Source organism: Amphibalanus amphitrite, unplaced genomic scaffold, assembly GCF_019059575.1.
Source record: "Amphibalanus amphitrite isolate SeventyFive unplaced genomic scaffold, NRLGWU_Aamphi_draft 001325F_arrow, whole genome shotgun sequence".
Taxonomy (NCBI): domain Eukaryota; kingdom Metazoa; phylum Arthropoda; class Thecostraca; order Balanomorpha; family Balanidae; genus Amphibalanus; species Amphibalanus amphitrite.
The window spans coordinates 118,768-145,561 of NW_024882818.1; the positions used below are offsets into that span (position 1 = coordinate 118,768).

The 26,794-nt window shown below is 51.8% G+C and overlaps 3 protein-coding genes across 4 annotated transcripts in view; 1 reads left to right on the forward strand and 2 right to left on the reverse strand.

The window, feature by feature from the left end:
• The window catches only part of LOC122372169 (methyltransferase-like protein 25), a 32,944-nt gene extending 11,675 nt beyond the window's left edge, over positions 1–21,269 (reverse strand). Inside the window, exons 1-6 of one of the 2 annotated variants that reach the window (XM_043349061.1) lie at positions 21,045–21,269; positions 18,964–20,213; positions 18,370–18,464; positions 12,159–12,356; positions 7,487–7,679; positions 4,576–4,740 (exon numbers count right to left, since the gene is read on the reverse strand). In XM_043349061.1, coding sequence (XP_043204996.1) covers positions 4,576–4,740; positions 7,487–7,679; positions 12,159–12,356; positions 18,370–18,464; positions 18,964–19,530 — 1,218 coding nt within the window. In that variant the 5' untranslated portion in view covers positions 19,531–20,213; positions 21,045–21,269. Of the gene's footprint in view, positions 1–4,575; positions 4,741–5,225; positions 5,598–7,486; positions 7,680–12,158; positions 12,357–18,369; positions 18,465–18,963; positions 20,214–21,044 lie in introns of those variants that run through there. The other variant, XM_043349063.1, reaches the window with a different exon arrangement.
• LOC122372166 (protein LTO1 homolog) lies at positions 19,803–21,122 on the reverse strand. The gene is made up of 2 exons (XM_043349056.1): positions 21,045–21,122; positions 19,803–20,213 (listed from the first exon to the last, which is right to left on the reverse strand). The coding sequence occupies exons 1-2, from the start codon at positions 21,120–21,122 to the stop codon at positions 19,803–19,805; spliced, it is 489 nt and encodes a 162-aa protein (XP_043204991.1).
• A 454-nt stretch (positions 21,270–21,723) lies between the features above and the next one.
• LOC122372170 (fibrous sheath CABYR-binding protein-like) lies at positions 21,724–25,025 on the forward strand. Its single transcript, XM_043349064.1, has 2 exons — positions 21,724–22,531; positions 23,313–25,025. Exons 1-2 carry the CDS (start codon positions 21,843–21,845, stop codon positions 24,526–24,528), a joined length of 1,905 nt encoding a protein of 634 aa, XP_043204999.1. The 5' UTR covers positions 21,724–21,842; the 3' UTR covers positions 24,529–25,025.
• Positions 25,026–26,794: the final 1,769 nt, after the last annotated feature.

The window sequence follows — 26,794 nt, forward strand, 5'->3', positions numbered from 1 at the left end:
AATATACATATATATATACATATGTAAATAGGCTGTTGTGCTTCGGAAGCAGTGATGAATTAAAAAGTAATCCCTGTTGCGAGAGAAAGAAAAGAAAACGATTCGCTAATGAACGCAAATAATCATAACAGCCTAAGCTGAACTTCTCACCACCCAGCGAAATGCCTAAGTCATGAGTCTCCTCGTTAATGAATTCCTCATTTAATCATTTGTTTACGACCCCGACCTTATTCCTCTGCACCAAATACAGAAACCCTCGTCTCATGTCTGAGCCCGGGAGTCTGAAATCATCATCATTCCCCGACATTACGTAAGACGTAAAATATGACCTGGTGCATACTGCAACCGTCCTAGCTTCATTCCACAAACCATGAGGGCGTGCCCGTGTCCCCGCTAGCACATCTTAACCCGCGAGTTGCTGGGGGGGGGCGTTAAACGCCCCCACTTTTTTCGCCGGGCCATAGCATAAAAACGGCGCGCCGCAGGCGCGCCAAATTTTGGGTACCTGTAGGGAATTGATTTATGTTTATTGGTACAAAGTTTCAAAAAAATCGGTCGGAAAATTTTTGAGATATCGAGGTTCAAGTGACGTCATGATTTCTGAGTTTTCGACCAAAAACGGCATATGTTCAAAAAATCATATAAAATCACAGAATAGACATACAGACATGCCGTAAACGCCATTAGACTGCCAATACTATGAACAATCAAATGGCTATCTTCGATTATTGATTATCGTTCCGCATTTTCCAAAATCTTGAACTGAATCTTGGCAATTTCTCTTGACTACTTCACGACCATGATACATGAATTTCTTAAATTGAACTTTTTGAGCCAAACACGTACACATATGATAAAATGAATGTCACCATCGTGTTCTACGCCCCAAATTACCCATAAAACATGTGTCACAGGCTGCGAATATCAGTTTTGATTTTTGGGGATATGTGCCTACCCGGTTGACCTGACCTTGACCCTGACCTATGCTTGACTAACCCCTACATGGAGCTGACACTCTTGTAGGCCTTATATGATGGATTGTGCACCGTTTTGACAGAGTTTATGACGAGAGGCGCCCATTGCGAAGTCCTGAAGTCAATGCTACTGAAAGCCCGATTTCAGGTGTTTGACCTGACCTTGACCCGACCTGTGACCTCAAAATTCAACTTTAAAGTACTCATCTGAAGCGTCTCGTCGCGTTCTTTCGTTTGCCGCCTCGTGCGTTTCGCTGCGCCTATTGGTTCTCGAGTTATCGGCTGGGGGCGTTTAACGCCCCCCCCCCAGCAAACGGTGGGTGGCGAAATACCCCAGCAACTGCCGGGTTAACCCGCGCACCGACGGGGGTCTGCGCCAACTTCGTACCGACGGGGGGGGGCGGATGACCGCCCCCCCCTGAGATCTCGAGAACGAAGCAAGATAGCGACAAGCAGTAAACGGCATCGGATACGCACGGACAAGGTCTACAATTTTTACAAAGGTCATTTTCAGGTCAGGTCAAAGATGACGTCACAGGGGTCGAAAAAGTCAAAATGGCGGCGCTAGATAAGGAGAGTTTTTCTCGAATAACTTTCGAATTAGTCATGATAGGAACAAACTAAGGGCATCATCGTGATCCTCTCGTCAATCCGCATCGAATGATATATATGTTGACCTCGAAAGGTCAAGGTCAAAGGTTGACCTCAGGTCACGTGACCTCGAGGTCATCATGTATATCATTCGATGCGTCTTGACGAGCTGAACACAATGAGACCATCCGCTCGGCTGTATCTTGTTCCTGTACGGAGTTATTGGCAAAAAAACCTTTGGTGACCTTTGATGACGTCACATGACCTTACAGCTGCCCAACAGCAAAACAGACCTCAAGGTAGTGAAGGTTGATCGTATATGAAGTCATGTATGGTATATGGGGCCATTCCGACCCGTTTTAGTGGTAAAAACAGGGAGTTGATTTTTCCCCCATTGACTTATAATGGGGAGGTCGCGAAATTGACCTGACCTTAGGTCACCGACATCAAAATTCCGAGATATACAAATTGTAGCTACTAATGACCTCATAACATCCTGCGACTTTCAAAGGCCTCCGACATCTACTGTAGCTCTGGCACGGTGACAAAGTTGCAAAAAAGTGACTTGAGGCTGGGTCATTCAAAGTGACCTGGTGACCTGACCTTCAAAGGTAGGAGGTTCAAACTTGCACACCATGTGTAAAATCGATGAGAGAATAGTTGTACCAAATTTCGCGGCGCTACGCCGCGGTTTTCCCGCTATCCGCGAAAAACCTCAGGGGGGGGGGCGGATATCCGCCCCCCCCCCGTCGGTGCGCGTGTTAATAAACGCTGACAGTGACCAATGACCATCCGTCTCTCAACCAGCAAACATTCCGACAATCGATCCCAAACCAAATGAAATGACACATTTGAAGGGGAAACGTATACATTTGAAATTTGAAACCCGAAATTGTTGGCTAACTCCTGCTGATATTTCGCTGACCAGTTATCAAGTGCTTGCAACGCCAAGCGAATGTCAGGGGTAAGACGTGAGCACGGCTCGTGTTAACAAATCAAGCCCATGTTCCATCTCTGACAGCGGACGGATATCTAGATGGGACGGGTCACGAGGCTGGGACGACAGAACTACGGTGGCTGAACTGCGGGTGCACGTCGTGCACCGGTAGCCAACGAAGTGACGGCGAAGCTAGGTGGTCCAGTCAAACAAACGACATAGTGACGACAGGAAGATGGGATTGGAATATGGACAGCAGTCATATACCAGCTGTGTGCACCCCTCAACAACCCGATGAAGCAATCCAACAAAACGTAACTGTCAGTTCAATGTCACGGCTCAATTCACAGTGAGATCGGCTGGGCAGTGCACGGCTCCCTCAGACAGTACTTCTGAGTGCTCCGCCAGAGATTACCACGAAAGGGTCACGGCCAGACGGCCATTCTCAGAGCACGGCTCGAGAGCACGCCCGCAGAGCACGGCTCCAGAGCACGCCCGCAGAGCACAGCCGCAGAGCACGGCTTCTGAGCACGCCCACAGAGCACAGCAGCTGGTCAGAAGCAGCGGGGGGTCTGGCAGTGTTCGGCCGTACGTCAGGGAGCGATCTGCATAAGCCGCAGTAACGGGACTGCGGTGCGACGGACGGCGCCGTTTGGAGTCGGTTTCAGACAGACGACAGGAGGTGAAGAGGGAGTGTCACTCACAACTCAGAGTCGTGACATGTGAGCTGTTATAGTTTCTACAGAGTACAGAGTACAGAGTGGTTAGCCGAGAGGGTGATAAATTGGAATACACGGAAGGGAAATTAGTACCCGTCAAATGATAATGGTGAAATTACGTCCGATAGGATGAAATGATGCACGGGTAGAATTAATCACCGAGCCTAGCTCTGTACCCTGGTTGTCCCCAAATTGGTTTATAGGTAACCAGAAAGCCCCAATGGACATACAAGTACCATCAATTCCGATTTAAATCGTAACTGTTGCATTTGATGGTTAGCAACATTTATGTCCTACGCTCGTCGCAACATTCTCGCAATGCAAATGGCATACCACCCGGCAATGACTGCCTTCCAAGCCAACATTTCCCGTGGCGCAATGAACACAAACCACGAACGCTGCCTGATAATACCACCATTTCTGGGAGTAAGCTCGCAGTGCCCGCGGGGTCCGCCTGGGCTTGTACACAGAACTACCTGGCGCTATTTGGGTACGGCTGAGGGTCGGAGGATTGTCTGTGCCGGCAGTCAACGGGAACACAGCGGTCACGGGGTGCTTGTGACGCTCTGTGAGGCTTTCGTAACGGTCACAGAGGGTGTAACGCCCAGAGAGAAACACTTTGAGTTTGTGGAGTTTCTCATTCGGTTACGGGAAGTCTGTCACGCCCCTGTGATAACTTTAAACGGTCATACCCTTCACCAATCTTTGATGATCTGGGATTTTCAAAGTGAGGCTCCAAAGCCATTACATCGCCTTCAGGTCGTGCGGAAACTCTGTGACAAGCCTGTGACGCAGTGGAATAGTTTCGACACCAGTCCATGACGGGAGGTGATATCTCACTGATGGATGGTGTTAATATCAGTGTCCACTGTCCCCGGCCCGTCACAGGGGAGGGACGGGGGGACAGAGGTCAGCCGGTGGGTGGCGGCGGCGGAGTTCCACCATAATTAGGCACACACGCGCTCCTGTGGCGACGTCCACCGCCACCGCCCGACCAACTCCAGCCGTTAACTATGGTCATGGACAGTTAGGAAGGCGGAACCGTGACTTTGGGTAGATACAGGTCACAGGGATCGGCTGTGTACCTCTGCGTGTATTGAGCCTGTAGCCTCATCTGTACGAAAGCTGTACCATCGTGTAAAGGGGACATGCGAATCCAAGCATATGAAACCTGTGATTCCGTGGATATGAGACCTTTCACTCTGAATTTGTACGCAACAGTCACACACCATACACCTTGCACCGCTCCCCTGTTCCAAAGGCCACAAGCACACACTGCCATCCTGCCGGCAGTCTAAATCCGCGTCCATGTACCAGTCTCCGTACTCAGTTACTAAACCAAGCACACACTCACCCTGTGGTCGAGCGGGTACTTGCTGAGCGCCATGTGCATGTAGTCCAGGTAATCCCTGGCCTTCCTCGCCAGTCTCCCGACCATGATATCGGTGGGAACGGTACCCAGACGGTCCTGGAGAAACACCTGCAGTACCGCGCGGTAGTACAGGAACGGAGACGGCGCCTGGAACCAGGGTTGTGCTTGACTCATGAGTCGAGTCAGAAATTTGACTCAACTCTGACTCAAATGAGTCAGATTTGAGTCGAGTCGGATAAAATGTTGAGCTGTTGAGTTGAGTCAGAGTTGAGTCGGACAAAAATATTAAGGTGTTGAGTTGAGTCAGAGTTGAGTCAGTAAAATAACTTTTGACCTTGAGTTGAGTCAAAAACATTTAGGAACATGAGTCAGCTGACTCAACTTTCTAGAAACAATATATAGTGTATGTAGTGTATATATAGTGTATAAGTTTTTCATTTTCCCCCGCTTAACAACTTAGGCCTGGCCCTGTTGTCGGATTTTTTCACCCCCCCCCCCCGCTCAACAACTTTTTTATCTGAGTCAATTTTGAGTCAACACACTTGACTCAACAAAAAATTTGAGTCAAGTTTGAGTCAACTCATATTTTCATTGAGCCGCTTGAGTCATGAGTCGAGTCAAGGGAAAAAATCAGCTCCTTGTTTGAGTCAGAGTTGAGTCAGGGCATTCTGAAGTTGAATGATGAGTCGAGTCGGCACATTTTTTTGAGTCGAGCACAACCCTGCCTGGAACAGAGCGAAAACAGTCAGCAAATGTAGCAGAACGGGGCACAAGGTTACGTGTAGCATCGCGTTGTAGTACGGGAACGGAGACGGCGCCTGGAACAGAGCGAAAACAGTCAGCAAATGTAGCAGAACGGGGCACAAGGTTACGTGTAGCATCGCGTTGTAGTACGGGAACGGAGACGGCGCCTGGAACAGAGCGGAAAAGGTCAGCAAATGTAGCAGAACGGGGCACACAGCTACCTGTAGTACCGCGCGGTAGTACAGGAACGGAGACGGCGCCTGGAACAAACAGAGAACAGTCAGCAAAGGTCACAGAACGGGACACACAGCTACCTGTAGTACCGCGCGGTAGTACAGGAACGGAGACGGCGACTGGAAGTACTGGAACAGACGGAGAACACTCAGCAAAGGTCACAGAACGGGGCACAAGGTTAGGTGTAGTACTGCGCGGCAGTACAGGAACGGAGACGGCGGCTGGAACAGACACAGAGACGTTAGCACGGTAACAGAACGCAACACCCATAGCGGTACCGAGCCAATGGCGGCTGAGATGAACGCAAGCAGCCAAAAACGTCAGTATCGTGAGATGTAACTTAGCAGGGACTACATGTTCAAGAATACAGAGTTGAGACGCGTGGAGCCACTGCAGTAATTAGGATACCAACGAATGAAATAAATTAAAACTAAAAATATAACTTAAATGTTACTTTAATCCCTAATTAGAAGCAATAATCAACGCATATGATGTCTTTTATTACATTCATTAAGTATATATTGAACCTTAGTCACATCCATTAATTGAATGTCAAAAAAAATGAACAGCATTAGCGCGATAGCAAGGTAAACTTTAAGTATAATTTGAAGCGTTCTCTTGGGCAGATGTTTCACCGAACCGTCTTCCCGCCTGCCAAATCTCGAACAGCTAGAAGCTTAGTGACAGTGGTAAGTAGAACGAAAAGCTGTCAGAAAAATCGTCCCACCAACTAAAACAATGTCTGCTCTATAATGACACCAAATTTGTTTGAATTTCGCCTGTCCGCCTGTTATCTCTCTGTTGAGTTTAAGCACTGACAGAGTTTGTTGACGGCAAACTCCCCAGGCATGACGCCGTTTTAATTTTGCCGACGAATGTGTTCTTCTGTGAAACACGGCCAGTCGCCGAGTGTCTCAATAAACGTCAAAGGGGACAGCGGAGCTGCTGTTTCTGTGATGTCTCGGAATTCTCAAGACTTTAGTGTTGTTATGTGAACTATAAAATCAACCTCAACACCAACAATAGGTAACTATAGCCAAGTTATCAATGAATGATCCACAACATGAATATAGCAAAAAGAGAGCGACGCAATGCAAAAAAAAGACGAAACTGTTATGCTATCGGAAGAAATTAGCAAACGAATCTATATTTAGCTGCACGCTAAAACACCAAGACAAAGAAACGGCACAACACAAGTTCGAATCGGGCACAACTTATAAATTCGAGCGCATCAACTCCCAAACCGAGAGTAGTGATATACGAGCGTGGACAGATCGGACGCAAACGCACTCAATACGGTAAAACTGGGAACACCCCATCGAGACCCCTTCCATCTCTCTTCAAAGCCCACTACGAGCACTCAGCTCCGTACGCATAAAACATCACTAGCCGCGGCGCTATATGCGTCTGGTGCGCCAAATATCACTCTGATCAAAGGCCCAGTCAACAGCGAGCTGTGATGGTCTGATATTTTTCACAGAAGTCAATTCCAAGATGGATATTTCAGCAGCCACTGGTGAATATCAACTCTGGAGAGCTGACGGCGCGGCGCTATCGCCAGCGAGTCAGCAGAAGTCGCCGAAGCAGTCGGACTGGGTCAAGTGAAAGGTCCGGGAGCGACCAGAACTGAAGACAGCCGCGCCAGGCCGAGAGATTCCAGAATAATTTAAAAGTTTACCGTAGCCTTCCTTGGAGACCCTCCAGCTGCACAAGAAGCTCTTCTTGCAGCGTCTCTCTCCAGTATAATCAAAATAGCTGACGTGATTATCTCTAGCAAACTCCACAACAATATCCATTCGTTCCGACAAGATTATCCCGTCTTGTAAAAATGTTCCAATGAAAACAGACTCATCCAATTACGGTAAATGGGCTGGCGGCGCGCACGGTGGGCCGTCCCCGGTATACGAGTACGCACCCGCTGGTAGGAAGCGATCCTCTCGGAGGCCTGGGCGGCCAGTCCGCGAGCCTGCTGACCCAGCGCGAACCGGCGCTCCAGCAGTGGGCGGCTGAGCGGGAAACTGACCTCCTGCAGGTCAAGGTCGGCCCAGAACTGACCCTCGAACCGTTCCCGCTGCAGGTGGTAGCAACAGCCGACGTTCACCAATAGACTGCCGGGGAGAGGAGAACGGAGGTTAGAGATGGACGGATAGATAAATGGCGAGCGAAAGGACATGCAGGGACAGACATGCAGGTCGACAGATCGACAGACAAACAGACAGACAAACATATGATGACTAGGCAAACAGTGAGATAGGCTGGTAGAGGGACAGAATACAATATCGCACATAATCCACATAAAATGTTAGACACCTTCATCGGGTAGCTTGACACGATCTAGCTAACATAAAAAAAGTTATTTTACACAGAACAAGAGCTGGCCTGATGTGATGTTTTCCAATCTGTTCTATAGCACCGTCATCTCGATTTCAAACCGCACCGCAATAGCGGGGGATCACACTACCATCAAACAACCAATTTCCCGCGGACCATTCTGTCACAATTTGTGGCTGGGTCGTTGGGCCTCGAGCACCGGTAACGGGCGCTCTCGGCGGCGCCCACAAATACCAGGGTGGTAACTGGTAGCTGGTAAACGGCCGGCGGTTGGTGGGGTGGGGAATGGGTGGCTCGCTGGCTGCTGGGGACCTCTGGCGGGTGAGATACGACAGTGCGTGACACCAATCGATCTCCGGAGAGCGGCTGAGTGCGACAGTTCCAGGGCAGCTCCGCAGCATTGCGACAAAGCAGCTTTCGCAGAATTGCGACGTCGCAGCTTCGTAGCAGCTCCACATCTCTACGGCAAAGCAGATTCAGTACAGCTTCTACGGCACCACATCTCCCGCAGCCTAGTGGAGGCACGGTTTGGAAGTAGCAACCAGAGAAGCAAGGACCGCTCTTACGACATTCAAAGGTCTCGAACCATTTTACAGGGCATGTCGTTTTCGACTCTCAATAGCCCACAATACATCTCGACGATGTGAGACGGGTCTGAGTCCTACCCATCACACCAGCCTTCGCCAGCTCAAATCGCACCACATTCCCGTATCAAGCAGACGATAAACGACAACTCCTCCAACCCTTCTCCAGTATTAGCGTCATTATGAAGAATCGCCCAAAGTTTTGCGATAAATTAGCGCGATTTTCGTCAGCTGAGGTCCACTCCTCCCGCCAAGATGTATCTGAAACGTCCTTGGAACCCGACATAACTCGTCAGCGCGCCTCTCGATCGACGCAATATCACATCTCACGCAGCCACTGCATGTTTACAGCCGTATAAATACATGGCACAGTAGTCCCCAACGCCGGCGTTTTCATCGTCGTCGTCGTCGTCGTCGTTACGACAGCGGCATCGCGGCTGCGGCGGCAGTGGAAGGGTCGTCGCTGGCTGCCGCGGACGCCATCAGTCGCTGACAGTTCATTCAGCGAGTCGCCGAGGGGGCGGACAATGCACGAGGGTGGAGACGGGGCGGGGCGGCCCGTCAGCGAAACGGAGCCCGCATTACGCAGAGGAGGGGTGGTAGTGATTAGATTCTGGAGTGTTAGCAACAGAGAGTATCTGTGCGGGAGCTCACGGTTTATTTGCTTAGAAAATAATTTTGGTTTAGTTGAAACTAACCCAAGGGAGCATTTATACGGGGACATGACTGTCTCCCAAAAGAAAAAAGCGCTGAAGAACGTTATTCAAGCAATCTGAGGTTATGCAACCAAATCTGCTACTTATTTCACCATGCGTGCATAGCTGATCCCATTCATTTAATACCAACCTCATGCATAGTCAGGCAGATTCGCACGGATCGCATGACCAGACCAATAAAACCAAAGTGGCCGCGTCACGATTTACAATTTATCAAAATCTGTCACCCAAAGTTCATACCAGCGATGAACATCAGGGGTTATACTGGCCATGGTAGAAGCCAGCTCACGAAGGGTCTGCGGTTATCCGTGACAGATGCTGTCCCATCACGTGCTGGGGGAAAGGGGTAGGGGAAGATGGGGCAGACGCCAGACGGACCATTCTCCAGTGACCCGACCGGCGGCTACAGCGCAGACACAGCACGGCGCTCCGTGAGGATACATAATGTGGGGCCATGTTTCACCGTGGGTTCAATGTGCAATGGTGCGGGTCGGAGCACAACGGTGCATCGCGGTACCCAGAGGTGAAGGGTACTAGAGATGACAAATCTGACGGATACACAGTCCCGGCACATTCCTAAAATGACCAATGTAGACATTGCATACCTTCATGAGATGAAGCAAAACTCAGCAGGTAAGTATTTCAGACTTGTCCCAGAAAAAGGCTGCGACACCATACCTGGTTAGGACGGAAAGACGGGTTATGCCTGGGCTACGAACAGAAATGCTAGCTTTGGTATGTGCCCGGGTCAGGACGAGGATTATGGTAAGGACACCACAGGATTTCCAACATAAAACGAACTTAACCCGCGCCCCGCTGGGCTATTCAGCCATACGCGCCCTGCTGGGGGGGGGGGGGGGGCAGATTCTGCCCCCCTGTCTAACTTCCGAACCGATGGTCGTAGAAAGACGTGGAAAACGGCAATCGAAAGCTCTCAACAAGGCGGATCTTAAGAGCCCAAATTTTTTTGCTTAAGTAGGTCAGAGGTCAGGTCAAGGTCAGGTCAAGGGTACAAAATGCAAGTTTCTACAGCATCGGCCTTGCACCGTAGTTGCCGAAGAATGGACTGAGACTGATTGCCCAAAACGTGTTCTTAGACTACCAAGACAATATTCGTTGCACACAATGTCATTCAAAGGTCAAGGTCAAGGTCAGGTCAGGTCAGGTCAGGTCACCAAAAACAAAATATAGAAAAGGGCATGTGCGACACATGTTTTATGGGTCATTTTACTCATGGAATTCAATAGGCACACTCAATAAGTGATATGGATCACCTCTGGATGAATTTCAGGTCGAGGTCAGGTCAAGGTCAGGTCAAGTGAGGTCAAATTTTGAAGTTGGTTGTTAAGGTCTAAAAAGGTGTCTATCCGATGCAGTTTTTCACGGCGAATCGAATGGTGCTATTTTTGTTTCCGTACGAGGTCTAGAACTTCCAAAAAAATCATTTTTCAAAATTTTTGTGTGTCGTGACGTCATAAAATTTTGAATAACTCCCACATTTTTGAACCGATTCTTCTAAAAATTGGTATGTAGGTGCACGTAGACCACTTCTTTGACATATATTCCGGTTTTTTCGATAAACTCAAAATTTTGGATTTTATAAATATTTTCCCAAAAAAGTCAGTTTTTTGGAAAAATTTTGGCCAAAATCCAAAATTTTCAAAAAACCGAGATAGCCATTTGATAGACAAAGTAGAATCACGTATAACCTTTTTTGTTACGTCTTGATTCCTTTAAAAATGAAGATGTTAGCGGCGTTTGAAATTTTGCCGTTTTTGAGGCGAAAATGGCGAACATGACGTCACTAAAACGTCAATTTCTCAAAAATTTTCCGACGGATTTCGCTCAAATTTTCAGGGAACGTGTCAAATTGATGTATGATAAGGTACTGAAAGTTTGACGTCGCTGGCGTAACGCGTTTAGAAGTTATTGGCGAAAAACGGGAGGGGGGCAGATTCTGCCCCCCCCCCCAGCGGGGCGCGGGTTAATGCCGGACACCAGCACATGTATGCGCCCAGTTGAGCAGTGCCGCATAGCCCAAATGGCACAGTCCCTCGCGGTTTTATCGACAGGGGTCCCCAGCAACCGCCGAATACATACTCTGTCCGCCATAAAATTCACCGTAAAAGTCAACACGACGACGGCGCTAACTGAAATTTAGTATGTAAAACGCGTGAGTGATTTACCGCACGACAAGCCGCAGTGTGCTTCATTGGCACATGCCATTCCAAGCGAAACATAACTGAGTCATACCGTTTAACACCGTCGCAAAGTATCAACATTCAACATACCACGTAACGCCATGAATTCGTTCCACAAAGTCCACACAGTACACACAGCAAACTGACAGCCCCCTGCGACTGACCCGGCCGAACTCTGACCTTTCCGTGATCCGGAAGGGGACCGAGGGTGACATTTCCCGTCCCGGGCGGTATCAGATGACACCTACAATACATATTACACACACAACACACACGCTCCGTACGGACGTGTTTGAAAAATGACGACAAGACAGGTGGGTCACCTGCACCGTGACATTTGGACGCCCTTTTCGTGACGAAGGACTGGAGGGGAGGGAGGGAAGGACGGAGTAGTAAGAGAAGGGGACAGTGTAGGACAGAAAAGAGCGGGGTGGGGTGGGGGGGGGGGCGGCATGGGAGAAGGATAGGGCAGGATGTGACGTTCGAATTTTACACCAGTTATACCCCGGTACGGGCAGTTTACATACCGCGACCGGCGCCGGTATTCACAAACCCCGGCCACGGCCGTATCGCATAGCTCAGGCGGTGTTTTATGGTTATAATACCATTCAGAATAGCGTGTTCAGGGTGATAGGCAGAATACGAGTTGTACTTACACATACTAATCATTCAAACGAGGGTATTCCCTGCAGTCTTACTTACCCCCCCCCCCCCCCCACACACACACCACCACCACCATTCTCAAACCGTCTCACCTGGCCTGCGGCATCTCGTTGAACATCCTGATCGAGTTGACGGCCAGGTCTCCGCAGGTGTGCAGCCCCACCACGGCCACGGGTCGGTATCCGTCCCCGTGGAGGGCGACCAGCTCAGAGAGGTGTGTGCCAGAGGTGACCAGCTGGTCCACGGGGGTCAGACGGCCCGGCGCCGGGCGGTGGCGGGAGCGGTCCTGGCTGCCCGGGGGGAGAGGGGGCAGGGCAGGTCAGGTCACGAGTCAGCAGATCTTTCCTAGCTGCAGGAAAGGAGAGGAGGCAGGTCAGGTCAGGTCACGAGTCAGCAGATCTGTCCTAGAGCTGCAGGAAAAGAGAGGGGGCAGGTCAAGTCAGTTCACATAAGTCAGTAATCTGTCCCAGCTGACGGGGTAAGAGAGGGGCAGACCAGGTCAGATCATATCCGCGAGTTGCTGGGGGGGGGGGGGCGTTAAACGCCCCCACTTTTTTCGCCGAGCCATAGCATAAAAACGGCGCGCCGTAGGCGCGCCAAATTTTGGATACCTGTAGGGAATTGATTGAAGTTTATTGTGACAAAGTTTCAAAAAAATCGGTCGGAAAATTTTTGAGATATCGAGGTTTTAGTGACGTCATGATTTGAGTTTTCGACCAAAAACGGCATATGTTCAAAAAATCATATAAAATCACAGAATAGACATACAGAGATGCCGTAAACGCCATTAGACTGCCAATACCATGGTCAATCAAATAGCTATCTTCGATTATTGATTATCGTTCCGCATTTTCCATAATCTTGAACTGAATCTTGGCAATTTTTCGTGACTTCTTCACGACCATGATACATGAATTTCTTAAATTGAGCTTTTTGAGCCAAACACGTACACATATGATAAAATGAATGTCACCATCGTGTTCTACGCCCCAAATTACCTATAAAACATGTGTCACAGGCTGCGAATATCAGTTTTGATTTTCGGGGATATGTGCCTGACGGGGATATGTGTGGTTGACCTGACCTTGACCCTGAGCTATGCTTGACTGACCCCTACATGGAGCTGACACTCTTGTAGGCCTTATAAGATGGATTGTGCACCGTTTTGACAGAGTTTATGGCGAGAGGCGCCCATTGCGAAGTCCTGAAGTCCATGCTACTGAAAGCCCGATTTCAGGTGTTTGACCTGACCTTGACCCGACCTGTGACCTCAAAATTCAACAAGTACTCATCTGAAGCGTCTCGTCGCGCTCTTTCGTTTGCCGCCTCGTGCGTTTCGCTACGCCTATTGGTTCTCGAGTTATCGGCTGGGGGCGTTTAACGCCCCCCCCCCCCCAGCAAACGGTGGGTGGCGAAATACCCCAGCAACTGCCGGGATATGACGTCAGCGAAGCGGCTGTCCTGTCACACTGCAGGGGTCAGGTTAAGGTCAGATCACGCCAAATAACTGCATAGCATCGGACCCACCGTGGCAGCCGGATGCCAAAGCACATAGCTGGGGCAGGTTAGTTCACACAAACCGTAACTTCAGGTCACACAAAATCCGACCGCCTAGGCTACCGGAAATGGAGGAGAGAACTCTGAGGCCACAATACTAGTGGTGATCAGTCCCCCACGCTATCCGACCATACAAAAGGTTGGCACAAAGCTTACTGGGACATCAAATGTGGTATGCTGATAAAAGTAATCTATAAGCTAATATCTACCTTGAATAAAGAGGTCCAGCAGCTCCAAAGCAAAAATGCTTTTGAAGTTACTTTGAACGCCCCCTATCAAAACGGATTTTTCATTTCAAAATATTCAAAATGTTTGCCATGGAAGTTCCGATGCCATATCGTTGTCTTATTGCAGCTGAAATTCCAAGTGCTCAGATATGTTCTAAAGAATTGGTGCTTGCTTACAGTCCAGTGTTCCCTCGGAAATTTATCACCGAGACAGTAAGCCATGGGATTACACGCTCTCCGACATATCAGAAATCCTACATAAAATCTCGGGCAAGTGAGTCAGCAACTGGACATATTCAGACATCATGTCGTTCCACAGCAGATAAGACGTGAGGAAGCACCATCCCCAATCTTCATAAATGTAGCACAAAGGGCAGTCAAATCCCAACACGGCGTAACAGTACGAACGCTGACCTTCATACAAAGACTTCATACATCATCTGCACCCATCTGGTGTATTCGGCACAAAGGCCACGTCCAGCTCTGCACTCGTTTCATCATCATCGCTAATATTTCGCTGCCGTAAACTCCGACGTAACGACATAAGCGCGGCAGAAGGGGCGTGCCAATGGCAAACTGCAGTGCGGGCGCTGCTGCGTCCGAGCGCTGAGTGAGCTTGAGGGTGGACTGGTCGCATACGGGAGTGGAGGAGGGGGGGGGGGGGATTGAGGAATGGCCTGGTCTGGCCTGGTCTGATTTTGTCTGGGTCTGGACATGGATGTGGTCTGGTCTAGTCTGGATCTAACCAGACTAAGACCCAGACCATTAGTCTGGGTCTGGGCCTGGTTTCCCTGTGTCGTCTTTCCGCTTCTTTTCTCTCTCGCTCTCCCTTTATTTCCTCAAATTCAATGCATCGTCACTGGTTATGCTGGATCACGAATATTTGAGGCATCAAAAGTGACAACAGGATGCGCTATACCGTATACGCCTCAAAATACGACGCGATTCATCAAATGCCAACCATGGAAAATCATAAAACTATGCAATTCAGCAGCCTCCGCTCAACTGCTTTCACGAAACAGTCCCAGGCATACCGTCCTCAATTTCAGATCTCCCAGCAAATAAATGAGCCCGCTTCTGATAAAACAGACCTAACTCAAACCAGCGGCCAATAACTTCTCGCCGGTCCATGGAAAGGTTCCTGAGAAGTTTCCGGCGGCCAGTAATTTAGCTAAAGTTTCCGCTGGGAAAGCTCACCGGTTGCGGGGCGATGGCCATCGGTCCCGCGGGTGCCGTCAGGTCGGGCCGCCGGCCGGGGACAGATACGGACCGTGAATCAGAGACACCGCCGCCGCAGGTGGCCCACGTGGACACAGCCGCTAAATCACACCGCCGGACGCTGCGCGGCGCCGCGGAGCGGGGCTGTCTGGAGGCTGGGTCTCTATCACTCCTATTATCAGAGAGCCCATATCTAGAGCAGGTCACTCCTTAGTTGCTGCAGATCTGCAACAAAGTCAGACTTCCCATCTTCATCTATTATTCCAAAACGAAGTGGATCCATGCCGTCGCGAATGCATCCCCAAGTAGCAATGACTTCTGAATTTCACATTGGACATATCCCGCGAGAAAAAGCAGCGAACGATATTACACAACAAACAACCCATAAATTACTACAAAACCTCTCCCAAATCCCCATAAGCGTCTTCCACCCCACTTGTTGTTCGTTTATCGTCTCAGCACCACACGCGGCAGCCCAGAGCCGCTCCTTTAACCCTCGCATGTGTGCGGCGTTTTACAGCTTCTAATGTGTAGGGGGGGGGGGTCGGTTGGACCCCCCCCTTGCCGTTTGGCCCCTGATCGAGCTAGAGCTTCGCGGAAAAAACGAGCGTGTTGCCCGTGACGAGAGGAAGCCGATGATACCCAATTTTAAGGTCCTAGGTCATTGGTTGACCTTCCAGGTCAGGTCAATGACCCAAAGTCGGGAAAATCGGGACCTATTAGAAAGTCGTAAAGTGTGGCTGCTAAGGGGTTTTTCGGGGTGCTGATCACGAATATCGTGTTAGTTTTGATCACAGATGATGTCTTTAAGCATTTAGACCAGGTCGGGTCAGGTCAGGTCAGGTCAACCAGTAGGCGTCGTGACGGGTATTCGTAGTACGTGTCAACCGCCTCTGACAGCTTCGTAACATGTTACGAAGGCACCAAAACTACTTCGTAAATGTTCAAATGGTTGCTAAATTCGAATTCAGCTCCAAAAACTAGCCTAGAAACATGTAAAACTCGAAAAAGTGAACTGAGGTCACCCGAGGTCACCAAAGGTCAATGACCTGACCTGACCTTCAGGTGACATTGACACCCACCCTAATGCATGGAAGCAACATCACATCACATGTTTGAACGTTTGAAACCACGAAAAGCTTGCAAACGCGCGGCTAATGCGAGCCGACGTACGCCGAATCGCGATTCCGGCCAAACATGGTCTCGGAAAAGAGGTCACAGGTCAAAGGTCATTTGGGTCAGGGTCATGAAATTTTCAGGGTAGGTGTCAAATTGATCAATGCGAGGGTACTGAAAGTTTCGTCGCGATCGGCCGCTTTTTACGCGAGTTATTCGCGAAAAACCATGGGGGGGGGTCCATCCGACCCCCCCCCCCCTACACATGCGAGGGTTAAGTCCCCACCCCACACCAGCGCTCGTTTTTCCTCCTCCAGGCGTTCTCCGAGCACCGCCCTGCACCGCTCTGCGTCGCTCAGAGCCAATTGACGACAACAGTCCGTCCCGATCACGAACACAGCCTCGTCTGTAAACCGCCCTTCCAAGGACGCCGCTCGCTCCTCAGGGGCCAATTTAGGCGGTGTGTGTGCTGCTTGTAGCTCCACCCGGGGGTCGGTCGGCCTCACTGCAGGCCCCGAAGGTCCACAGAGGGTCCCCGGCGGGCGGCACGTTCTCCGACGAAAACACGGCCGATCGGAGCGGCGTGCATCACTGTGAATTTCCCCCGGGGTGGTCCGGTGGCGTCCGACACCGCTCCAAGCTTCGGAGAACAGATAAAGCCGGTGTCGAGAGGCGGCGACATACCGGACTGGGTAAGGAAGGGGAGGATAGCGAGGGACAGGGTTATCCCTGCTCAGTCTACTGCTGCAGAAGAGCGATCGCGGTAGCAGGAGAGAGGAGTCACGAACAAATTTAAGCCAAAACATGCTTCCTCCGAAAGGCTTTTTACTCAGATCACACTCCGTTATCATAGAAAAGCATCTTGTTAACTCAATATTTTGATAGACTTTGTAAGGATTGAAGCAAAAAAAAATATCTGGGTGCATGCTTACGACGATTCCTTTGTATTAGGTATATCTGATAGAATGATTGGATGCGCAGCAAATATTTTTTCAACAACGACAAAAAGCCAAGGAAGCCTAAATCGAGTTGAAGAGGATATGCCAACAGCAATATTTAGACTGTAACACACGATGTAGGTACTACTAGGTAATATTTCCAGCGTCACATTCATTCTGACGTCAAAATAGTTCCCTTCATCATCCCGGTTTTCAGCGCCGTCAGCCAGAATGAAGTGTTAACAAACATGGTAGTCCAAAGCTTCCGAAAAGGAGGCGCCGGCCGGCTTTGTTGTCCTCTGAAGTTGGTAGCCGTCTGTGCGCTCAAAACACGCCCGGTCTCTCCACACCGCCCCGTTATTCAGCGGGGAGAGCGCGCCCTCCCCGGGGGATTTCTGCCCACCACACGCCGACAGAAGTACACTCACCACAACGGGCTGAGATAGGAGAGTCACGCGGCGCGGACACAATCCAATCTGGGCTGTGTCCACCGCGCATCCGGCCCGACACGGGCGGCAGAAATCCCATCAGGTCGTCAACGAAAGGTAACGACGTTAGCCGGCGCCGACGGCCGGCCGGCGCCGCGGAATGGCACAACGGAATGGCGGCGGAATGGGGCAGAAGGAATGGGTGGGCTACTGCCGACGGCGCCGGTGACTGGCGAGATGCGCCGCGGTCATGGCCAAGACCGTCAGGGACCTCGTGTCAAACTAGACAACGTCACAATTCCAGACAACGGCTGAACATGAGACCTCCCCCGACTGCTGCGTTATCACTTCTCTGGAGAACACACGACTGCGCTGCAGACGTCGTGACTTCTCAGCCAGACAAGTTACGGCCGCCGCCCGCGGTGGAGGTGGCTGCAGGAACCATTCGAGGTGTTCTGCCGTCTGAAGAGTAACATTGTACCGTCCATTGTAACATTGTAACATTGTACCGAGGTAAAACATACCTATAAATTATTATACCTAACCTCTGCCGTGACAAAAAGTTTTGCTATTTGGGGAATAGAGTTATGTCGTCTGGGGTTAAGGATCCTAGGCACGCTGCCTTCAGCAGACGGTGTGTATCGTTCTGCCCACACATTACTGGAGCTCTCATAGGTCTATCGCCGGCGCCACCAGCCTGCCTATGAATGGCCGTCTCCTAAAACCACATCATATCACGTTTCCATCTGCAGTCTGCGCACCACACAGAATATCAATCTCACAGCTCTCCCCTCCTTTACCGACTACTGTGTCACTCACCTCCGCTGCTGTCGTTTCCATTTTCGACTGCGCCGCTCGGGCTGCTGTCCGATCTGCAGTGCGGCCGAGCGACTGACGATAGCGTCCCAGGATTTCTGACGACACAGACACACCGCGTCAGCGGCGGCGACACACACGTGTCATAGAACCGTGTCACAGAGCTGTGTCAGTGGGGAGACACACACACCGGCTGTTGACACAGCGGACGGGCGCTACACGACACGGTGACACAGGAGGGCCGCTCCCACGGTCCTGCAGTGGCGGTCATAAAAACTGTCACCATAACGCAGCGGCGTAATGTCAGGAAATACGAAGGCAGAGGCTACGATAGTCCTGTGTGAGACCACGTTACTTTTGGAGCCACACATATCATGTGAAAATTCAAATATTCTATGCATGGTGCTCAACGTACATTTATGAAGGTACCTGAACAAAAAGATTTTGTTCAGGTACCTTCAGATTTTGAATTCTGATGAGCATCAACACTGGCCATGGTGGAAACTCTATGCCCAATTATCTCTCGGGAAACGTTCCATTGGCGGAATCGACCTAAGGTCTGCCAGAGCATTGTATCCGCCGCGGGCTGCCACTGACCTTGATGTTGGCGTTGACCTTCTGCGCTCCGTGACTGTGCACCTCATTCGCCTCCACTGCCAGCACGTCCAGACCGTGCTGCAGAGCCAGCATCGAGCTCAGGTAGCCCTTCCCGCTGCCCAGGTCCACCACCTGACCAACTCCGCCGGTCGCCGCCAGGTGCGCCACCGTCGCCGCCATACGGTCCACCTCGTGGAGTTTCTTATCGCTGAAGAACTGGTCCATCAGAGGCAGCGCGGCGGCTGAGACGGGAGGGGGCGGACTGAGGACCCCGCACCCCGACAGCCGGTGCCGTCCAAGCTGCTCGGCCAGCTGGCGCAGCGGCCCAGCCGGCAGCTGGTCGGGCGCAGCTGCCGGCAGACGCAGCAGCTGCTCGGCGGGCAGCTGCAGCAGCGCCGCCGCCAGGGGGCCGGGCACCAGGCGGCGCCACTGGTCCTCCGTAATGAACGACACCATACAGCTGTTGGCCAGCGGCAGGAGGGGCTCCAGACAGGCGGCGGCGCCCAGCAGCGCCTCGTGCACGCGGCGCAGACTCACCGGAGGACGCATGGTGTCCTCACCGGACATGGGGCGGGGCAGAGAGGGTGTAGACGGTGCTGCCGCCTGGTGGCGAGCGGCGCAGTCCGATCACCGACGGTATCGAAAGGAAATTCGCCGCACTGGTAGCTTACTGTAGCACACCACAAAAACAAAATAGTTATGTCATATAAAAACCTTCTTCCCTAACGATGAGTCAGTCAGCCAGCTCACATTACTGGTAATATTGTCAGCAATCACTCTAGCATCAAAGTATCACCAGCACCATTCACTGGAGATCCGCGGACCGTCCTGTTCCGGTCTCAGAAGGAGATCTCGCGCTGCTGCTCGCTGCTGCCAGGGTTCACCCTCAGCACGGCACACAGCTGCCGGAATTTGGCGCGAATCGCGTCCAGCAGCGCCGTGACGTCACTGTCGGCAGTGTTGTGGCGCGGCAGCTGCCCGATGAGCCGGCGCAGCGACAGCAGCAGCGGCCGGGCGCGCCGCAGCTGACGAGTCGCCCGCTCAGAGGACGCAGGGTCGGTCACAGGAGTGGATGGAGAGTCCGCGGTAGTGTTTGATGCCTCAGAGGCCCCAGAGGTGTTCAGTGAAGCCTCAATCTGCTGGATGAAGCCCTCATAGAAGCCGACCTCAGAGGCGACCTGGGCGGCTCTCTGAAAGCCGAGTCCAGCGCCGGTGGCTGCCGCTTCCCTGCAGCCCACCTCGTAACCGTCCTGGACACAGATATAAAAAAGTATTATTACCTACATGATGAGGGTGATTGATAAGTCACAGCCATATACAGAAAATGAGTAAAATTAGCAGTCATAGCATAACAAGGAATTCCATGCAGTGAAAAAGTGCCAGAATCTTCATTATGCAGTGGTTAGACTTTGATGAAAATATTTAAATCCTTGGATATTGACTGTTCATGTCCAGTCTGAATTACATACTCAGAGACATGTCAACTACATAGCTGCATATAAGGATGGAAAGCAGTTCTGAAAATCCTTTCTGGCCCCTAGGTAGCTTCTGAATACCATTTGTTCAATGCATTTAAGCATTGAATAATAATTTAAAGTTGACAGAATGTTAAAAATGCATTTTACATAAAATGATTAAGTAACAGTCATCTCAACAAATTCTTATAGCATTAGCCTAGGATTTCTTAAGCATTTTTGTTTATTGTCAATTATCAAGCCTATTGCAGACACAGGAAACCCACCAGTTAAAATCTGCAAAACATTTAAGACCCTCCAAATCCAGCACAGATAATAAGCAGGCTACAATCATGTTTCAAGGCGACTTTTTTTCTTTTTCTAAGCCACCGCCATGATCAGACGACCAAGAGTATTCACCCACTAACCCATGCGACAACAGACCTTATGTCAACAACTACCGAGACAAAAAAAATATGATGCAAGTCGGGACACTCCCTGCTAAGAAAAAGGGAAGCAAACAAAAATGATGCTGAATACAATGCTTGGCATGAGTGCTGCTAGCCTCTAATGATAAATCCCAGACAGTATAACCGACTTTTCTTTGAGGGTTGAGGTAAAACTAACCTTGTAACCCTTCTCCGATTCAATCTGATCAATCAACACCAAATCGTCAAAAGCCTTATCTATGTCCACAGCTTCCATTTGAGGAGACAAATTTTATAAACTTTTTGTCTAGCGATAACATGCAAGACAGAAAAATACGAGCAAAGCACCACATTTACTTGGCATCAATTGATTAACAAAATTGCAAACTCATAACAACTCAACCAAAATAATAAACGTTGCTGTGAAGAAGGATGCTTAATCAGCATAGCTCTGTTCCATCGAATACGCAGTCATGCTACGTTGCCGGGCAACCTGCTAAAGTATCTCAAACAACGCTATGATTCCAGCTAGTTGCCTAGCAACTGGCTGTTTGAAATCGTCAAACTGCCTTTAGCACAATAAATGAACAGCTGAAATGAGGACCACATATGTCCCAGCTGCGCCGTATACGGTTAGACATTTGGAAGCAAACCAAATGCTTCCAAATAGCAAATTTTGGTCCTTCTTTCCTTTACGGACTCATCGAACATGCACGAGATATTTCGGCTAAATTCATCATGAACTAGTTCCGTGGAACAATATCCACATCAATTTAATTCGTGAAATCACGCGTGCTTCTAAAAGCACGTGCTCATCCATTTATATTCAAGAACACTGCGAATCTTGATCGGCTCAGGCTCGTCAAGTGCTGCCACCTATGGCCAAAGAGCGCATGCCTGGAGCGTACGTCGAGCCGGACTCTGACCAGTATTCGTCGGTGACTCGTCGATGAGGGGCCGGCGTCGCGCAGGTGTGAAGTGAGCGTGGTCTCCTGCGATGGAGGCCCCGGACGGCGACCTGCCACAGATTCTGTGCCTGCTCCGCGACTCCGTTCCGCTCGACCAGGAGGATCTCGACGCCTGTTTCGACCCGGAGCGATTCGGGCGCAAAACGAATCCGGCCCAGGAGGAGGCGATCGCCAGTCAGTGGCGGCGAGCCAGCCGTGCCAACCCGCGCCTCTTCAACGGCTCAAAGTTCCGGTACGCGGGCTTGCAGTGGTGCTCCGACCGACCTCAGCTGCAGCTCGGTCTCACCAGTTACCGGGAGCACGTGGGCACCAACCTGCGGGCCGGCCAGCGGCAGCTGCAGCAGGCCGGCGAGGCGGTGCACGGCGACCCGCAGGCGTTCCTGGCCGACCCGCTGGCCGTCGGGGCGGCCCTGCTCACCTCCGATAACCGTGTGATCCTCGTGCGGCGGGCTCTCTGGGTCGGGGAGTACCCCGGCCTGGTGGACCGGCCCGGGGGTCACGCCGAGCCGGACGAGCTGCCCCGGCCCAGCTCTGCCGAGGAGAGTCCCGCCGCCGAGGAGCGGCACCGTGCCGCGCTCAGCGAGGTGTTTGAGTCGGTGCGGCGAGAGGTGCGAGATGAGCTCGGTGTGCCGCTAACACACATCAGCAGACCGTACCTGGCGGGAGTGCTGCGGGACCGGGGGCTCGGCGGGAGGCCCACCCTCGAGTTCATACTCAGGTCAGTGGCGCTGTACGGTGCCTGTGTTGTGGATGACCGCGGTAAGGCGATTTACTGAAATATATCCATAGGCGCGGGAGCCGGGGGGCAGTGGGGGCAGCTTGCCCCCCCCAACTCTGGGGCCGTGGGGGCGGTGCCCCCACAGCTTTGAGACGGAATACCACACTTTTTTTTGCAAATGTTTTCTTTTTTTTGTTGAAAAAGCCGAGGGGTGAAAAATAAGTGGCCTAAAACCGGTGAGAAAACTAGATTTGGGGGTACCCTAGGTTAATCTCTATTATGGTGTGCCCCCCCAGTCGGAAAGTAGTTCCCGCGCCCCTGAATATATCCGTCATGAATCGCTGACTGATGACATTCCAAATAATTCCATTCCGGGAAGTGATAGCTGTTTAGCTGGAGCTTTACAGTAACCGGTAATCGTCAATTAAACACGGATTTGTAAGCCACCATGCCATAAGCTGCAGCTTATTGCAGCTTTGCAATGCAGCGTGCTGCTTTTACATGCATTAAATATAGGCACGTTTCTATGAACAGGCATGATTAGATTGTGCGCTTATATCGTTGGCCTCTACATATCAACATTGTAGTCACGTGGCTTCGTTTGACGCATCGACCGTTCTAATCTTGTAGCATCGCCCGCGGCTTTCTCAGCTCAAACACTGTTGCTTCTCCCTAAATTGGATAACGATCGGCGCTCGCCGCTCGCGTGCTGAGCCGACACCTCCTTCCCTCCCCGCTCCCTCCCTCTCTCCACCTGACTCCTCCCTCTCTCCATCGACAGGTGTTCGCTGCCTTCCACCGACCTGGAGCGTCTCTACAACGAGGGTAAACACTGCGAGGCCGACGAATCGCTCGGCCTGGTGATTCTCACACGGGACGAACTCTTCTCCGAGCAGCGTTCGGTGTTCCGAGTGCCCGACCTGGCAGAGCTGTTGGGCGTGGAGTACCCCTGGAGGACAGCGAAGGGAGACAGTGCCATAGGGGAGGGCGAGGGGAGTGGGGAGGACGCGCGGGACGGGCCGCAGAGTGACGAGGCAGTGACGTCGGTGACGGCGGACAGCTGTGGACCGGCGGTAAATTGTGATGTGTCGGGCACGTCAGAAGTGGTGGCGAACTGTGAATCAGCGGCATCATCTTCCCCAGCCCCGGCGGCGGTGACAGCTGAGGTGCCGTGCCAGGACTCTAAGGTACCGCCGGCGGAGTCTAGGGCGGAGCCGCCCCCGCCGGCCGCCAAACCTCGCCAGCAGCCGCCCAAGAAGAGGCGGAGAAACAAGAAGGATAAGCGCTGCCCGGCGCGACAGGAGAAGGCGGTAGAAGACCCCGCCCCGGAGAAGGAGGCGGATACAGCAACCAAGGAGAGCACAGAGCCTGTCTCAGACCTGCAGACTGCTGCTGATCCTCAGACTACGGACGAACCTGCCGTCCAGAGCAGTGATCCCAAGCCCACAGACTGCCAGAACGCAAAACAGAACCCCAATGAGGATCACCAGAAAGAGAATGCTGAGGACGAGGCAGCGCCTGGGACCGAGCAACCAGTCGCACTCTCGGAAACGCCAGCGGCAGCTGAGGACACAAAACCATCAGCAGCCTCTGCTGAAGCAGCACCTGACGTTGTGCCGTCCAAAGAACCATCGTCTCTGCCGCCGTCCACCGCGGAGGACGGCTCTGGCCCTGAAGCGGGTGCGTCTGACGAGGTAGTAGTGGTCCAACAGAACGGTGTCGTGCTCATAAAGTCCGGCGAAGAGGTCACCGAGACCACAATGCCAAGTCGAGGCGAGCCCACGGAGACCTCACCACCGAGTCAAATCGAGACGCACGCCGAGGTGGTGAACAACCCGGAGGGCGCCGAGCCGACAGGAGCCGGAGCAGAGAAGACGCCTGAGGAGTTGGAGCGGGAGAAGAAGGCGCAGCTGTGGAAGCAGATGACGCCCGGGTGTAAAGCGGCACTGGCGCTGCTGAAGGCGGCCAACCTGAAGGGATTCGTGTTCAGGTTCTGAGGCGGGAGGGAACGGATTGGGGTGTGTGCGGGTCGGGTTTGGATGTCGGGTGGAACACACGAGTGTTAAATGTCTGATGGCTGCTGTGTGTGGGCTTGGGTGTGGCGGGATCATGTTCACTCAGGAGTTCTGAAGAACAGTTATCGCAGGAATCGATGATATTGCTCCAAGGGCACTACAATTAATCCGCTATGACGCGTTTGCTTTTCTTGTAACTCGCCGGACGCGTGACAACGTTTAAACGGGAAATCTAATTATATCATCAAAGGAAAGCCAGACAGTATTACCTAATCGCCACACTAACTGCGCCTGAGGGTTCGCTTTGATATTAACCCTTCCTGGGTACACTATGACGTCACTCCAGCTGACGTGTGACGTCAGACTCGCTTTGCTCGCGGTCGGGAGGCCGCGCTACAGTACAACACACGTCTTCGTGCGGCCCGCGTGCCGATAGCCTCGGCGTCGGGTGTGGTTGTTCAATAAATAATGACGGTGTCGCCCCTCTGCTCCTAGAATACCGTCCTCGGTCGAATGCTGACGAGACAGTGCATACAGATGGCGTATATGGGATCTGTTGGTAACGTAAACAGACGAAGAGACGAATGTCAGGAGCGATGCAAGGCGTGTTTGTTTTGTCATTACGTCAGGAGCGGTGCTGAATGTACGGAGAACGTATCACTTTCATCAGCGGGAGACGCCTGTAAGCATGGTAGGAGCGTCTCTTCTCTGTTATAGTGACCTGTCAGAGGTTGTCAAACGTTAGTATTTCACCCATCGCGAATCGCAGCACGGAATGGCTCGTCCTTTGCGTGACCGGTATCTCACCACAGCCGGCCCCGTTGACAGTTTGAGTTATATTCCCCCGACAGCTGGGATGTTACCCTGATCACGTCATTCATCGTGCCCTACCGCCACCCCGCCAGACCGCAGGGCCACCGGTCGACCCCATTGTGGTTCTATGGTGTCATTTGTATGCACCCCAGCCTATTTGAGGGCGTCGTCCCCTCTACCGCACAGCACAGCCCCGCCCACCACAATCACCCCCCCCCCCCCCCACTACCGGTCCTATCGGGCGTGTGTTGGTCGCAGTTTCTCATGCGTGACGCGCGCACACACACACACACCGTGTACCACCGATCGGGTCTATGTCGCCGGGGAGGGGGAGGGGGGGGGGGGTATCGACCGTCCGGCCGAGGGGGCGTGCCGGCCTCTGGCGCCGTCCGGACGCCGGGCTGCCGACACGGACCGTCCGGCGCCGACCGTCCGGACCGACCACAGCTAATTAATCAGCACGGCTTACAGCCGGCGATTGGCCCAGGCCGGCGCCAGGAGTCTGTCGCCAAATCTGGCCAAACCAGGGCCGGCGACGGAGGGCGGCTGTAACGGCCGGCTGACCAGTGAGCAGTGAGCAGAGATTAACGCCGGAGAGATATTGGGTACCGCGGACAGCGCGGGGTCCGGGGAACATGACGAGGGCTACAGGGGCGAGATGGTGCGATAGGTAGGCGAGTACAACTATTGACGGCGCCAGCAGCGGTGTGATCAAAGCGTGTTTGAAAGGAGCAGAACTCGAGCTGGTGGACGCCAAATATGGGCATGTAGTGGCCCAGAGCCAGCCATGGTCCCTCACCGTGAAATGCAACGTCTCCAGATCCCAGACAGCCTTCTCATGCTGTCGGATAGCTGTTCCGGCATCCGGGGCTTCAGTTCTCGAAGTTCGTCCTGCAAGATGTATCTATTACGGTTTATGGCCAAAAGTCACCCCAGACGGGCAATATTTCTTTTATGAGCACCGTGAACGGGGCTGAGAAAAGGTCATGCTAACGGCCTCCCTGGGAAGAGAGAAGTACGGCACTAAATCAGCTCATCGCTCAGCTTCTCCTCCCAGACACTTGTTTTCTCGTTCGGAGATAATTGGTCGCCGTCTTGAATGTTTTAGACGGATAGTAACGATCAGACAGTATCCCACAAGACTTCTGCTAAACTCCTCTTGTGACAAGCATTGTCAAAATAACCTGAACCTTAGCAGCTCAGAATGCAACGAAACGAATTAAATCAAAAGAACAACCTATTTCAACTTATCAGCAATGCAAACAGGGCATGAAAGTTGAAGCTACAACTGACCAGCGCGGCGTTTTGCAAACTAACGTCTGACACATGACAGTTTTCCATTGATTTTCAGTGCATGCTCTGAAATTATTATGCCAGTTGGACGGCTGCTCTGCTCTGAGTCGAGAGTCGAATGACCGTGTCTGGTCTGGTCTGG

Bases quoted from the DNA above. Each gene is read 5' to 3' on its own strand.
- LOC122372166 (XM_043349056.1), bottom strand. From the start codon at position 21,122: ATGGAAGCTGTGGACATAGATAAGGCTTTTGACGATTTGGTGTTGATT. The intron at 20,214-21,044 runs GTTAGTTTTACC...ATCTGTGTCCAG, and splicing joins AATCGGAGAAGGGTTACAAG to GACGGTTACGAGGTGGGCTG.
- LOC122372170 (XM_043349064.1), top strand. From the start codon at position 21,843: ATGGAGGCCCCGGACGGCGACCTGCCACAGATTCTGTGCCTGCTCCGC. The intron at 22,532-23,312 runs GTCAGTGGCGCT...CTCCATCGACAG, and splicing joins ACCCTCGAGTTCATACTCAG to GTGTTCGCTGCCTTCCACCG.